The following is a 15,663-nucleotide window of genomic DNA, read 5'->3' as shown; positions in this document are numbered from 1 at the left end:
CAAAATTAGGAAAACTGAAGACTACCATATTTACTCCTCTGAGAGTTACAGTTGTTTCTTTCCCACAAATTTCACATAATGAGTTTTTTGGTACGAGTCCAACATGTTGAAGCCACGAAAAAGCAACGTCGAGTAGTTTTCTAAAATTGACTGCCATGTTTAATAACCAGAATTACTTATGTAAAATTGAAATATTATCTGATGTGTATTATTTTAGAGTGTTTACAGCAGTGCTGTTGATATATATTATTTCAGTAATAGTTCAAAATAATCAGTATCGATTGATTATATCGATGGTTATGATTAAGTAATATTGTTTGCCAATTTCGATATAAAAAAAAACCGGGTCCGCTTATCGTACCCTACCCAATAAAACAAAATAAAATCTTTTGCATATCCTAGTTAGTATTAAAGTAATTGTTATGATTGTAAGTTAACCTATTGGTTGCTGCTGACTGACGTTACACCATCTTTGTATATGTAAACTAACAATCAAGCTGAAATCAGGGGAATTTGCCACAAAAAAGACATTTTTGTTAAATTAGACCTTCTAAGAATAAAAGTTCATATCATCCTGACACAAGTGCCTCTGGCCATCAGCGCGGGGCTGCACAACTACAGAGGCGATGATCTTACGATATTTTTCTCACAAGTTGTCAAGACACGTTTAGGCTGCAGTATAAAGTGGCCACCAACGCAATCGGATGATGATTATCGAATTATGTGGAATCATAGATATTCATGACCATCTAAAGGACTGAAAGCAAAACGTCTGACCAAATAACGTAATAGACATTTCAAAGAACAATATGGTGTGGCTAGTTTTCAATATTAGAAAATAATGTATAAATATTCATATAATTTACAAATTAAAATATAATATAAAATTAATATAATTAAAAGAAAACAATAACATTTACATACATTATGTATTTTCAAGGATAAACGTGACTGTTTGTGAAACAAAGAAGACATGTACGTCACTGTTCTTGCCGCTATTAGTCAAGAACTAAACAAATATTTTGAATTAATTTTCAAACACGTTTTGGTACTTTGGGATTATAGCCTACCGACCACACCATTATGACGAACTCAAAAATATAAATTTATAGAAACAAACATGATAGAACGAAAAAGCAACTTTTTAATTAAAAAATTACAAGCATTACCAGGTATTGTTGTCGCTGTTAGCTTATCTTTCTCGAGAATACCGATTACGGCAGGCCGCGCGGCATCACATGATTATTTAAGTTTTTTGCACAGTACATAATTGCCTTTCCATTACAATTCAATTTGTATTTCTGATCAGCCCCTCTAGAATTTGGTATTTTACTGATAGGTACTATCTCGAGGGATGTTTTTCTTTAGTTGACATCAGCGCGGGGCTGCCGAAGCCCGTGCGATGGCCGGAGGCACTCGCATTTTGGGTGGCAGAGTGTGATCAAGAATAAAAACAAGTTTAGAGTGTTTTTTTCAATAAAGAGTTTAGTTTTTGTTTGGTAATGTTTGTTTTTGTTGAATTTTGTGTTTGGAGAAATGTAGGGGTAAAACACGGAAGTACAACAAAGCGACGCGACTCTGCAATCACGTTATCTACTAGACCGCTCGACTTTAACCTCTGTCTGAGGATGGGGAGGGGTTTGCGATAAGACAATTCCTGTGTTTTATATTGACGAAATATTGTTCTACGCTAATCTAGTAATCAGTAGAAGCAAAATGTGAAATAACGTTTAATGTCTGGGTGTGGTCGGTATAATCCCAAAGTACCCACGTTTTTACTTTGAATACATTTTGAATGATGATCTCGAGCTGAATTACGTTTTAGGCTTTAAAAATGTTAATATAGAGAAACTATACTTTTCTATGTAAAAGAAATGTATTTGTTTCAAATTACACAAAATAACTAAACTTTATTTAACGTCTGTTTGAGCAGCATGCTACTTACGATTACTTTAGCTAATCTGATAGGTTTTGCTATTTTTTATAAGATTATAAAATATGAAACAATTTGAATCTAACATGTTATTGTTGTAACCGTCGCAAAAATGTATGTAACAGTTATTTTTAGACTTACCTTATTATATAATTTCTATGTTACTAACCAGCTGATAAAGCTGCACAAACACTACGTGCAGTGAAATATCAGTTAGGTTTACCAACTATCAAAATAGTATAGCAAAAATTATATTCAAAGAAACATAAAAAACAGGGTTTTAGAACTATTTGTTTAAACACACAAGGAAAGTATAAAATATATGGTATTTTTTAATCAATAAAAACCTACTTTCCTTTGATAAGTAAAAGATGGGTCGTTGTATTTAAAAAAATTAACCTAAACCCAACAGCTCTTTCTATCTTTTCATGAATAATTTTTCATTATAATATTTGAAAAAACTAGAAGAAATTTCATTTTTAAACGTTTTATTATAGTTACTATTGACAGAGCTGTGAGAGTTTAAAATTTTTAACCAAACACAGTTTTTTTGAGCTTAGCGAGTGTACGAAGCAACCAATAAAATTACCTTAACCACATTGATGGTCCTTTTATCACGCACAACTTTGTCTGTTTAATTTGTGCCATATCTCTTATATTTTCCAAGATCCCTTCAGTGTGCATACAATTTGGAACACACTGTATATATACTTCCAATAAAGATTGATTCACAAAAAGTATTTGCTAATTTAATATTACCGAACCTGGATCTCTCACTTGCTGTTTATAAACCACCACAGAGCCTATGTATATGTTAATCCACATACTAGGCCTATGTATGAGTAGTGTTAAGTTAGGTTATACATAAAATATATGTATAATGACATATACATTTTTAAATTTTGAAGTAGCTATAACACTTTATTTACTTTTAGATTATAAAAATAACTTTAGATTAATTCATAATTAAATTGTCAGAATATTGCAGTATTTTTTAATTTTTATAGCCTCTAAAGAACTCTTTAATAACACATTTTTATAATGTTACAGGTTAATAATGCTTGGAGAAACAAGGCTGGTGAAAAATTAGCAGTAAGTAAATTTTGTTTACGACATACCATTGTTGATCTCATAATACATAAAATGAACTTAAATTAATATTTTCAACTCTGTAGTAATAAGCTGTGGAATCTTAATCTGTTTTAAATTTGCCTCTGTATTGAATGCTAATTGGTCACTCATGCATTGGATAATACATAAAGTACATCTGATTTGGAAGCAAGGTGAAATTAACTTAGCCGTTTATAAGTAAGTTTGATTTCTAATTAAAGTATCAGCAACTGTAATCTAAAATTATTTTTTTATGCTATATTTTAACTTTTTTAAATTAACCTAGTAGTTTTTCTCCAGTTTTTTATGAGTAAATCTGGTAATAATTCAATGATTAATGGACCATAATTAATAATCAAGTATAAGTTTAAAGTTGTTTTTATCATTAATTTGAATTAGTTTTTAGGTTTAATAACTTGTGTATTGGTTTTGTGTATAAAAATTACATTTACGTACTGTATTGTGAAGATTATGTATAGTAAATTTATTAGGTATTATGCCACTTTGCATTAAACCTAATCCTACCCACAATGTGTTGTTTTGTTTTGAAGTAGTGAAATGGAAATAGTGGCTGACAAGATAACTCTCGCCAAGTATTCTGTAGTTTGTATAGGGTTGTTCCGATACAAGCAAAGTATTGATACCAAGTACATTTGGTCTCGATACTCTTGTTTCGACACTTACTTGGTATAGAATTATATGAGTAGTTTTACCTGTTGTTAGTGTTACTTAAAATCCTAAACACTTTCGTACTTGCAACTTGAATTATTTTTATAGTAGATTGCCATATTTGAGTTGTTGGCCAAGAGTAAGTTTAAAAAATGGCTCCAAAGAAAACTCTTAATAAACCCCCTTGTACAATGGAAGGAGGGTATCTATGGGGTATGTTTTCCCGGGGTTGTACAAAGAAAACTCTTAATAAACCCCCTTGTACAATGGAAGGAGGGTATCTATGAGGTATGTTTGCCCGGGGTTGTACAAAGAAAACTCTTAATAAACCCCCTTGTACAATGGAAGGAGGGTATCTATGAGGTATGTTTTCCCGGGGTTGTACAAAGAAACCAGAAAATTTCTCTTGATTATTGCATCCTCTGTGTCTTGTGAAAGGTTATTCTCCAAAGCTGGTGGTAAAGTAACTGAAACAAGGAATAGGCTTTCAAGCAAGCACTTTTCTTTCTCAGAGTGTTGCCAGCCGATGAATGGTTCAAATAATTTATATGTTAAATTAATATTTTTAAATGATTATAAATATAATTTACAACTTAAAGGTTAATATTACTGAATACAATGTTTTAAAGAAATCTGTAAAATAATTTTTGCCCCTCTACTCCTTTATAGTTTCACTAATTGTTAAGGTGTTTTCCTCACAATGACATGCACTACACCAACTGTTAGTTGGATAAATTAATGTCTTTAACCTTAAACTAATATTAATAATTCTTTGGGGTTGTTGTTTAATATAGTGTCTTAGAAACAGTATGAAGACAACTCCGTAACACGAAATTTACCACGAATGACTACAGACGTGGATTGATTCGTTGTACTCGATATTATCAAGTATCAATACTTTTCATCCAATACCTGAGTAGTATCGAGTACTTTTTTACCGATACTGATACAAGTACGAGTATCAATACTTTCGTGGTATCGGAACAACCCTAAGGGTGTACAATTCTGTGTGTACGTGTGTGACTATGTAGTTGGCATCTGTCTAGAATCAAGAATCAAGAATCAAGAAGTTTATTAGCCATTGGTCACAACAATATGAAATAGGCATCGTCAAAATATACAGCACTGATATTTACAACAACAAAATTAGTTATTACAATATTGTACTATAATTATACTAATTTTTATGACCAAGTAACAGGTTTAATATAATCTATGAAGAGTGTGCACATGGTTTGTTAATTACGTTATAGCTAATACAGTATAGAAAAATCAGAAATCTACAAATCAAACTAATCACAAAATGATATTTATGTCAGAATCTAAAAATTCTTTTAAAGAGTAGAATGGATTGCATATGAACCAGTTACTTATCTTTAGTTTAAAAATATTGAAAGGAGTCATTGTAGCAGATGCAGGCAGCTTATTATAAAAAGTTATGCAATTGAATTTAAAAGAGTTGCCGGTTTTGTCTAAGAACGGATGTATTTACATCTCTCTGGAATTGTGTATTTCATTGTTGTAGTCCTTCTTTCTTATAAATCGGTGTACTTAGTTTCTTATCATCATTCACATTTAAATAAAACTTTGTTGCCATTAAAACATTACTGAAACTGCATGCTTAATAAATGACAGTGGTGAAATGTGACTAGGTATGTCATTAAGAATCAGCCAGATGAAGGTGAACACAAACAAACATAAAATTTATCGTAGAATCATGTATTGTTTTATTTCTACAAGAGCTTTTGTTATTATGTTGAAAGTCTACGTCTGAATCTGTCAAGAATATTAAATTCTGTCTTACAGGAAATGTTACTTGGTTCCCAACTGAGAAAAACCAGCCATATAAGGATATTGTTTGTGTTACAGGATTATTTATCATATCGACATAATCACTCTCATAACCCCAACCTACAAGTGTCCAATCCTGAAGCTCAATGCAGTGACTTCTTAAATTCTCCTCTGGATGAAGTAGTTGCTGCTCATTTAAGGTGATGATTATTATAGTACTTTTTAAATTACTCTATTTATGATAGATGGTCTATTAATTATTCAATGATTGTTCTCGCATTCAATTACTATGTTAATTTAATACACATTTTATTTTTTTAGAGTGCAGGAAAAAGTATTGTGACTGTCCAAAAGATGGAGTTTTGCTTTATTAAACAATATTTTTTTTGGAACCATTTGAGTAAAAAAAATGGGTATTTTTAATGTCTCGTAAGCATATGTCGTGATTAAACTACCCAACTGGTTTTGTCCAAATTGAGAATACGTATATAGTCAGGAAAACTCAATTATATCTTTTTATTTTTGAAGTTTTATATTTCTTTTTAATACTTAAATCATAATTAACTGATTAACAATTTCCAAATGAAATTGTATAACCATCATATGTAATGTAATGGTTAATACTTAACTCTTTATAAGCTAAATATGCCAAACTTTATCTAGCTAATTTATAATTATATTAAGACATTAATATCTCACTTTACATTCAAAAGTGTACATACATTTGGTCAATTTGGTTTGATGAAATTAAGAGTTTTTAAGTCTAATTAAAAATATCTTAAGCAATGTTTTACATTTACACAGTTTTGATTTTATAATTTTTATCATGTTTCTGGTATAATCCTTTTAAGGCCAATTAAAAAAAAAATTTTCATTAAAAATTATTGTATCTTTTAACTACTTCGTTACTTGGTTTTCAAACTAAAAAAATGGGGGTTTTACTATCTATTACAACTTTTAAAAGTGAATAAAAAAATAAAGTGGGAGTAAATGATTTAATACTATTTTAGTTTCTCTAAGTTATAATAAATACTGAACATTGCTTTATAGTATTTATACATACATAATCATAAATCAAATTTGTTTGTTAGCATAATTAAACAAATCCTAAGTTCTTATATGTTATAGAAATGAAATAATGACAGTTGATGTGAAAGTTACATTAGTTTATTGTGTGTTAGGAGTTAAATAACTTCTAAGCTGAAAACATCAATGTGTTTCATGTATTGTGAAGATTGTATGTTTCATATAAGGATTTTCAGCCTTACAGCATTTGGATTTATAATAAACCTGTAAAAGTAGATGACAGGTGTCTATTACTGCAGTTGGCTGCTAACCTCAATTTGTCAGTATGTGTCTATTATGGCCTTAAAAGGGTTGAAACAAGAAAGGATCTCTTAGTAATTTTGACATAAAAATTGTTACGTATCAATCACAATGTTTAGTAACTATATAAATTATTAATGGTTTTACTATGTATTTTTATTAATATTTTTATGTGAAAATCAAGACAAATAAATATATGTTTAGCGTAATAATTGATGAACAGGTCAGAATAAATTTGCATGGATGTCTTATTCATTAGGTTTATATTGAAAAATTTGATAATTCGAAAATTATTAATTTACAGTGATTTTTTTCATACTTTTGAATTTCTTCACATAAAGCTGTCCTCAGCTAGCAAATGCAGTTAATAAACTCTGTTTTTATTCATAGCATATTTATGAACATTTTCAAGAAACAGGTTAACTAGTGCTATGATAGTTGCCATAAAATTAAATGAGGTTTCAAGTAAAAATTTGTATAACTCTGTATAGTTCCTTTTTGCAAAAGAATTAGAGCCTTTCTAAATTATGATTGTAGAACTGGTCTTAAACAAGTAATAACTAAATTGATCTTGCAACTTGAGTGATAAGATGTGAAATGTTCTAGATGTATAAATGAGATGAAGAAAAAGAACTATAACAGTGCATATGAGCATCAGACAGTGTTGGTGCAGAACCTGACCAAAGTCTTCCAGGGTCTGCGGGACGAGAACTGGCTGCTGCCGGCCGTTAATGGTGTGTGCCTGGAACTGCGGATGGTGGCTACACACCTCATGAAACAGCCAGGCACTGGTACTAAGCCCCTGGAAAAAGCTGCAGAGTGTCTCATGGCGTGCTTTCGGATATGTACTGCAGATAAGTTAGTGCTGAGTACAGAAAATTGTTATAAATATTTAGTAATTCACAACTCTTATTTTCCTCACGTTTCTTGTCAGCAAGCAAGTAATAATTGAAAATTGAGAACAATTATACTCCTTTATATCCGTAATATTTTTTAGTGTATGTTGTTTTCTAATTTCTCTAAAAATCACCCCCACTGATGGATTTAAATGTCTGGGGATACAAAGATCTTCAACAATCCAAAGCTTTTAAAACGTGAACCTCAGCTCTTTCACTGATTTTGGTAAACTGTTTAAAAAGGTGATGTCTGCCTTTGATGTTAGGTTTTCATGTGCATAGGCACCACTGGTGTTATTTTGTAAAGGTTGTAAACTTTTTCGAATACCTTATAAACTCAACACAAGGGTTTGTACATTCTTGGGGTAAAATCTATATAACAGTTTCACTGTACAGATAACTGATCATATTTAGTTACTATTAAAGACATAGGACTCATTAATTAATTTGTTGAATACTACATAACAATAACTCAATAATGAATACTTACCCTGAAAGATTCAAAGTGGATCTATTCTGAGCATTTACATAATGAATGTTTTATAGCTAGGAGCAAGTTTGATTTTGTTACATGGATTGTGAGATTCTTGTATGAGATAGATTCTCATGTGATGCTCTATCTACAGATCTTTGGTTCTAAGCTATCTTGAGTATGTACAAGCAATTCTTTTTGTGGACGGTCTGGAAGTTTGTAGAATTAGGTAAAGTAAACATGCAAAAGGAACTCAGTTTGACTGACTTGTTTTTTATAGAGTTCCGGATGGTTATGATGTATCAGCATGACAGATATCCTAGTGATCATTTTCATTTGCTCTATTTTTGGGTGTGTTACTCAGAAGTTAGATGTAATGGCATTGCAAACAATTTTGTAAATTTGGATTCTATTTTGTAATAACTGGCGAATTTTAAAGATCTTGTGAATGTCATGTAAGCTGTGAGTGTGTAACTAATCCTCATACTTAGTTTTAAGATTTCTTTTTTCGTGTGTGTACTTAGGTCTTAGGGCTGATTTGGACACTTGATACTGTGAGAGTGTTTCGTCTACTAGTTATTGGGAGGATAGGTATAACCTTCTATACACATACTAACTCATTCTCTCCTTGTGTTCATTAATTGAACTCAATTATTTTAATGAACTGTTAACCTTTATAACCAGTGGCAATTTCCATAAGTTGCAATTTTAAGATCACAAATCATAATACATGTATTTATTTAGACACTAGTTATTAATAAATGCATGACTGTGCAAAAAGCTTCCACCAACATTTATTTTGTCAACATTATCTACTTGATCTTGAGTGCCAGATATACATTGTGAACAAAATTGTATCTTATTCAATCCAAAAAGTGTTACAGCTCCTCTGATTGTATGTAATCCCCAATGAATTATTTTATTTAACTGATCAATGTATTTAAAATCAATAAGATAATTTTAATATTTTAACATAAAAAACACTTTTTGTTTTATTTCCTCTGAACATAGCTAATTAAATTCATCTCTTTTTTCTGTCTTTCCTTGATGGTCAATGGCCTGTGCAAGGATCTTATCAAACAGAAGTTCAAAAGTACTAGTAAAAAGTGCAAGAGTGATAGGATCTAACCTGAGTTTTCTGTAACTCAGATTCAAAGTACAATCTGACTTTACAGCCACCACCTATTTGAATATGCTGAAGACCACCTATTGTATGAGCAGCAATTTTGGAAAAAAGCTTATCACAATATTTTCCTTGGAAGCTCAAATTATTAAAGTATGTGTTTAATAAATACTATCTCCAATGTTCTTAAACTATTTGACTTGTTTAACACATTACTATATCAAGTATTGTATATTTATAATTGTAACCCCTTACGTTAGATCTATATTTATTATTATGTTACAAAGAGTAGACTACATTAACAAATCTTTGGTTGTAGTCGAACATCAGAACATGATACCAAGAAGTGGGGGATGATGTCTCTTGTAAACCAATTGTTTAAAGTTTACTTTCGTATCAATAAACTGCATCTGATGAAGCCATTGATAAGAGCAATCGACTCGTCACCCTTGAAAGACAGGTTTTCATTGAGCCAACAGATCACCTACAGGTACTTTGTCGGCAGAATGGCAATGTTCTACAGTGATTATTCTACAGGTAATATGTTGTGCCGTTATTTCTTTTCATACAAATTTGTAATACTCTCTTATAGTCTAAATTTCTCAAAAATTAGAATTCTATTATATTTCAGAAGAATTAAATAGATTCTGTAATTTCTTTATTTGATATAATTTCTTCTCAACTTTAATTTATGTACAGCAAGGATTTCAGAAGAATGAGGATCAGCTGATAAGGTCAAAAACACATTACTTTAGTGAATATACCTTATCAGACTTAGGTCAGTTAGAAGAGTGCCACGTGTCATTTTGATCTGTCACTTTAGTCTCATGTTCTCATATAAGACGAGTGAGACAAATTTTCCATTGCGGTTAAAACAAAAAGCAGTAATTCAGTTCCTTGCCATAGAAATTCATCAACGATTACAAATGAGTATGGTGATGAAACTATGGATATTAGTTGTGTTAGAAAGTGGTTTTTAAGAGCTAAAAGTTTGGAACATGAAAAATTAAATGTGGAGGATGCTTCTCAATCTAACCATCGAGAGATTGTGACAACATATGAAAATCAGTCTCATGTTGATCTGCTTATTTGGGAAAATTAACAAATCTTGAACATAACATTGAACATTGCCTGAGACGAATAGAACAACAAGAAATTGCCTCTCTTCTTTATATCTCTAAAGAACAAGTTAGTCAAATGGTTCACAACTTAGGGTACGGTGCTCTTTGGGTGCTGACAATGCTTACTCCTGAAATGAAAGCTTGGCGTCTTCAAAGTAGATGACAAATCGTCACTAAAATGAAAACGAAGGAAATGATTTTTGTGTAACGTCACAACTGGAGATGAAACCTGGTTTTATTATTAGATCTGGAGGAAAATTCAATTGAAGAAGTACAAACACAGAGGAGACACATACTCTATGAAAGTTAAAAGTTATGCAAGGGCCAGAAAGCTTGTGCTGACCTTTCTTCAGGATTCACAAGGTATGATTATGGCCGAATACTTACCACGTGGTCAAACCATCAATTCTAATATCTACTGTGAGAAACTTGAGAAGCTTAAAAACAGGATTGGATGAATTTGACCAGAGTGCACGAAATTCTTATTGTAACATAATGCATAACCCCATTGGAGCCGACAAACATGGAAAGATTCAGCAATGGAGCGTATCCAACCTTACAGTTCAGGTTTAGCTTGATGTGACTTCTGCATACAAGTTTAAGTCATGGCATCCACCTCTTATAATGGAAATGGTAGAATGAAGTAGATGATGGTCTTTGGATCGATAGTTTCTGTATTTCTAATGATAATGTTATTTCTATCAGACAATAATATTATTAATATTATTATTATGACAATTCCTAATTTACAATTTGCATAAAATATGGAAAATAATTGTCTTGCTGTTCTTTGTGTGTGTGCACATTTGTGTCTATAGATTTATATGTATATACATTGTTATTAATGAATAACTGTTCTTTCTCTTTCAGCTAACGAGTACTTAACATATGCTTTTACTGAGTGCCATGTAATGTCAAAGAAGAACAAAAGATGGATTTTGTTGAATTTAGTTCCTGTTAAAATTCTATTGGTAAGTTAAAAAAATATTTTAATAGTCAAACATACAATACCACACATAATAATAATAATAATAATAATACTCTTTATTGCAGGAAACAATTAACAATAATTGTATTGCAAGCGTCATATAGAAATAAAAGTCCTAATCTAATAACTAACACAATTAATTTTAATTCTGAGTAAAAAAAATATTGTCATGAATGTCACTGTCATATAACCATCCAAACATTTAGTTTTGATAGTAATAAAGCTGAACAATACACTATAATTATTAAACAACAATAAGAGACAAATTTCCACTGCCTCTTTGATATTAATTGAGAAAATCTGAGATAAGGCTAAATTGAACACCATAAGTAATTTATACTATGCAGAAAGCGTATCAAAACATGTTGTTAGGTTCTGTTAATATTACATCAATTGCTGAATGAGGCATGGGCATTCAGCCATTCCATATTCAGTCAATATTAACACTAACAGTTCGAACTTCAGTAACTACAGTAGTTAGATTTCATGTGATTTACCAGATAAATTTTGTTCATATCTATTTAATTAGGATTTTCCCTTTCAACAGTAGTTTATTTAAAAATTGAAAAGGATTATTCGTAAGATGTATTTACAAAGTGAAGTTAAATATTAGATTAATTAATGTTGAGTTGAGTGTATTTAGGTTAATTAGTGTTAAGTTGAGTGTATTTATGTATCAGTTTTGTATTGGTCTTCAGTTTTCATCAGATTTACAAAATTTCTCCCAAAATACTCTTTAATAGTGTACAAGGTATTTTGTAGCAACCACTTCTTTACTTCACTCTTTAAACTATTTGCTTTACACTTCTCGAGCTCTTCTGGTAAATGATTCCTTAGCTTTATTTCCATGTATAAATGTTACTGCCTCCAGGGTATACAGTGCTACAACCATTAGTATTGATAAATTGATAAAGGATGGATGACAACACACTAAGATGTGTTGTAAGTTGCCTGTTAAATTTTCCCCACACTAAGAGACCATAGCGAAGATGAGTTGCAAACATCAGTATGCTGATTTAGCAGTGGCTGCCACTTATTTTTGTTAGTCCTTTTATAATATAGATCTCAGTATCAGTTTCTACTTAGATTGTCAATATGCTGTGTCCAGCTTAGCTTGTCAATACGCTGTGTCCAGCTTAGATTGTCAATACGCTGTGTCCAGCTTAGCTTGTCAATACGCTGTGTCCAGCTTAGATTGTCAATACGCTGTGTCCAGCTTAGATTGTCAATACGCTGTGTCCAGCTTAGCTTGTCAATACGCTGTGTCCAGCTTAGATTGTCAATACGCTGTGTCCAGCTTAGATTGTCAATACGCTGTGTCCAGCTTAGATTGTCAATACGCTGTGTCCAGCTTAGCTTGTCAATACGCTGTGTCCAGCTTAGATTGTCAATACGCTGTGTCCAGCTTAGATTGTCAATACGCTGTGTCCAGCTTAGATTGTCAATACGCTGTGTCCAGCTTAGATTGTCAATACGCTGTGTCCAGCTTAGATTGTCAATACGCTGTGTCCAGCTTAGATTGTCAATACGCTGTGTCCAGCTTAGCTTGTCAATACGCTGTGTCCAGCTTAGATTGTCAATACGCTGTGTCCAGCTTAGATTGTCAATACGCTGTGTCCAGCTTAGATTGTCAATACGCTGTGTCCAGCTTAGATTGTCAATACGCTGTGTCCAGCTTAGCTTGTCAATACGCTGTGTCCAGCTTAGCTTGTCAATACGCTGTGTCCAGCTTAGCTTGTCAATACGCTGTGTCCAGCTTAGATTGTCAATACGCTGTGTCCAGCTTAGATTGTCAATACGCTGTGTCCAGCTTAGCTTGTCAATACGCTGTGTCCAGCTTAGATTGTCAATACGCTGTGTCCAGCTTAGCTTGTCAATACGCTGTGTCCAGCTTAGCTTGTCAATACGCTGTGTCCAGCTTAGATTGTCAATACGCTGTGTCCAGCTTAGATTGTCAATACGCTGTGTCCAGCTTAGATTGTCAATACGCTGTGTCCAGCTTAGCTTGTCAATACGCTGTGTCCAGCTTAGCTTGTCAATACGCTGTGTCCAGCTTAGATTGTCAATACGCTGTGTCCAGCTTAGATTGTCAATACGCTGTGTCCAGCTTAGATTGTCAATACGCGGTGTCCAGCTTAGATTGTCAATACGCGGTGTCCAGCTTAGATTGTCAATACGCTGTGTCCAGCTTAGATTGTCAATACGCTGTGTCCAGCTTAGATTGTCAATACGCTGTGTCCAGCTTAGATTGTCAATACGCTGTGTCCAGCTTAGATTGTCAATACGCTGTGTCCAGCTTAGATTGTCAATACGCTGTGTCCAGCTTAGATTGTCAATATGTTGTGTCCAGCATAGCTTTTTATCTATAATTCCCAAGTATCTGTTGCCACCTTAACACTAGGAAAATGAGCTGATCCTTTTTGCTGCCCGTTATGTTTTGCTGAGTCTTAGTTTCATTGACTACCACTTTGTTATTTTGGCAATACTGCATAGCCATGTTCATTGCAATGCATGAATGGATCTCTAGTTGTTCTGCAGATTTTTCAGACAGAAGTAAGACTGTGCCATCAGCATACATTAAGGTTGTGTTGAATTCTTCCAGATACTTTAGTAAACATTAGTAAAAAAGTGAAAGACAGGCTCTAGGACATATCCTTGTGGAACACCCCTTAGAACTGGTAAAGAGCAGAATCTAATTTGCTGGAGTTTGTTATATTGAGTATGTTTAATTTCAAGCAGTGAAAAGCTGATTATCAGGACTTTAATTATAGGTAACCTGGGTAATGACTTAAGAAGTAATGAATAGTTTAGTATTGTCTAATCGAGCTAGAGAAAGAACAAATAATTTGGGCACATGGCAACTCCAATTATTGCTGACAGCAGCAAACCCTGTTTCCCCATTATTGCTCAGTGCTTGTCTTGCAAGAACAAAGAAAATTATATAATATTGATTGTCAAATATTTCTAGTTCTGTACATATTATAAAATAATACAGTAATTTTAGTGTAACTTTGTTTGGTTCTCGGGAAGTTTTACATATCAATATATTGTATTATCGCACATATTGGTTATCCGAAATGTGTTCAGCCTCTATTATTTGTGATAATTCATGTGTTTCTGAATCGGTAAATCTACAAGTGGGAGTAAATTGATTGATTTAATTTCTTAAGTAAATTTTATGCTGGAGTAAAATTAATTCAGTTGATTTTTAAAGTTTTCAAGGTTTTCATATTTATTGAACACTCCAAATATATCATTAACATAACAAATTCAAATTATTGAGAAATATGTTAACAATTGTTTAAATAAAAATATAAAATGATATAGTTTAATATCGATTAGATAAAACCCTCTTATATTTAATATTTGTGTTATGTATAAAAATAATACTTATGATAATCATCTGCATTTTGGTTTGCATAAACAACTCTTTTGGCCTTGTTTTATCGTGTTCAATTGTTAATTTTTCAGGGTTACATGCCAACAAGGGAAGTTCTGAAAAAATATGACTTACTGCAGCTGTGGGAAGTGGTGGTGGCTGTGAAGCGAGGATGTATTTCAGAACTGTCGAATGCAATGCAGCAGCATCAGACTTTTTTCATCAAGAGTGGCATCTATCTTATCATTGAGAAACTGAAAATTATTACATATCGAAATCTGGCAAAAAAAGTGTAAGTCATTTTTACCACAGCTCGTAGTAGTAAGTAGTTAATGCATTCTACATGTTTGTTAGAAAAATATCTAATCTTATTTTTTTCCGGAAAACCTGATGTTTATGAATCAAACAGGCTTGCATTAGCCGATCTTGAACCTTCGTGCATATGACTGAATTTCTTCCCATCTGTGGAAGAAAGTCTATCGCTGGCTGGCGGCATTTGAGTGAAGTAGTGTGTAGTGTTCTGGTATATTCTTTTATTGCAAGGAAAATTACAGAATAATTTGAGCAGTGTTACTGCATGAAATTTTGCTAGAAGCTGTGAACAGACAATTCTGATGGAGAGTCGATAACCAAACAGTGTAAGAAGTTAAACTTTGGACCTTCGTTAGTTCAAATTCTGCCTTTGATCGTTGCACTATTTATCAATACCATCAATCTTGTACTGTATCGACTCTCCTCATTACTGGCCCCTGAAGACAAGTAGTGTAAGATTATCGCCCTCTTCTTTATCTGAAAAAAATAGAAACCATTTGGAAGATTCAGATGGCTTTCTTCGACAACTGATGGTATGGACAT

At 32.4% G+C, this 15,663-nt stretch overlaps 1 protein-coding gene across 1 annotated transcript in view; it reads left to right on the top strand.

Annotated features, from left to right (window-relative positions):
- The window catches only part of LOC124365124 (PCI domain-containing protein 2-like), a 29,982-nt gene that overhangs the window by 12,785 nt on the left and 1,534 nt on the right, over positions 1–15,663 (top strand). Inside the window, exons 2-7 of the mRNA XM_046821071.1 lie at positions 2,984–3,025; positions 5,582–5,703; positions 7,436–7,687; positions 9,640–9,857; positions 11,312–11,412; positions 14,901–15,100. Coding sequence (XP_046677027.1) covers positions 2,984–3,025; positions 5,582–5,703; positions 7,436–7,687; positions 9,640–9,857; positions 11,312–11,412; positions 14,901–15,100 — 935 coding nt within the window. The remainder of the gene's footprint in view (positions 1–2,983; positions 3,026–5,581; positions 5,704–7,435; positions 7,688–9,639; positions 9,858–11,311; positions 11,413–14,900; positions 15,101–15,663) is intronic.

This window comes from Homalodisca vitripennis, chromosome 6 (assembly GCF_021130785.1).
Source record: "Homalodisca vitripennis isolate AUS2020 chromosome 6, UT_GWSS_2.1, whole genome shotgun sequence".
Lineage (NCBI taxonomy): Eukaryota > Metazoa > Arthropoda > Insecta > Hemiptera > Cicadellidae > Homalodisca > Homalodisca vitripennis.
This window is presented reverse-complemented; position numbering and strand designations above follow the sequence as displayed.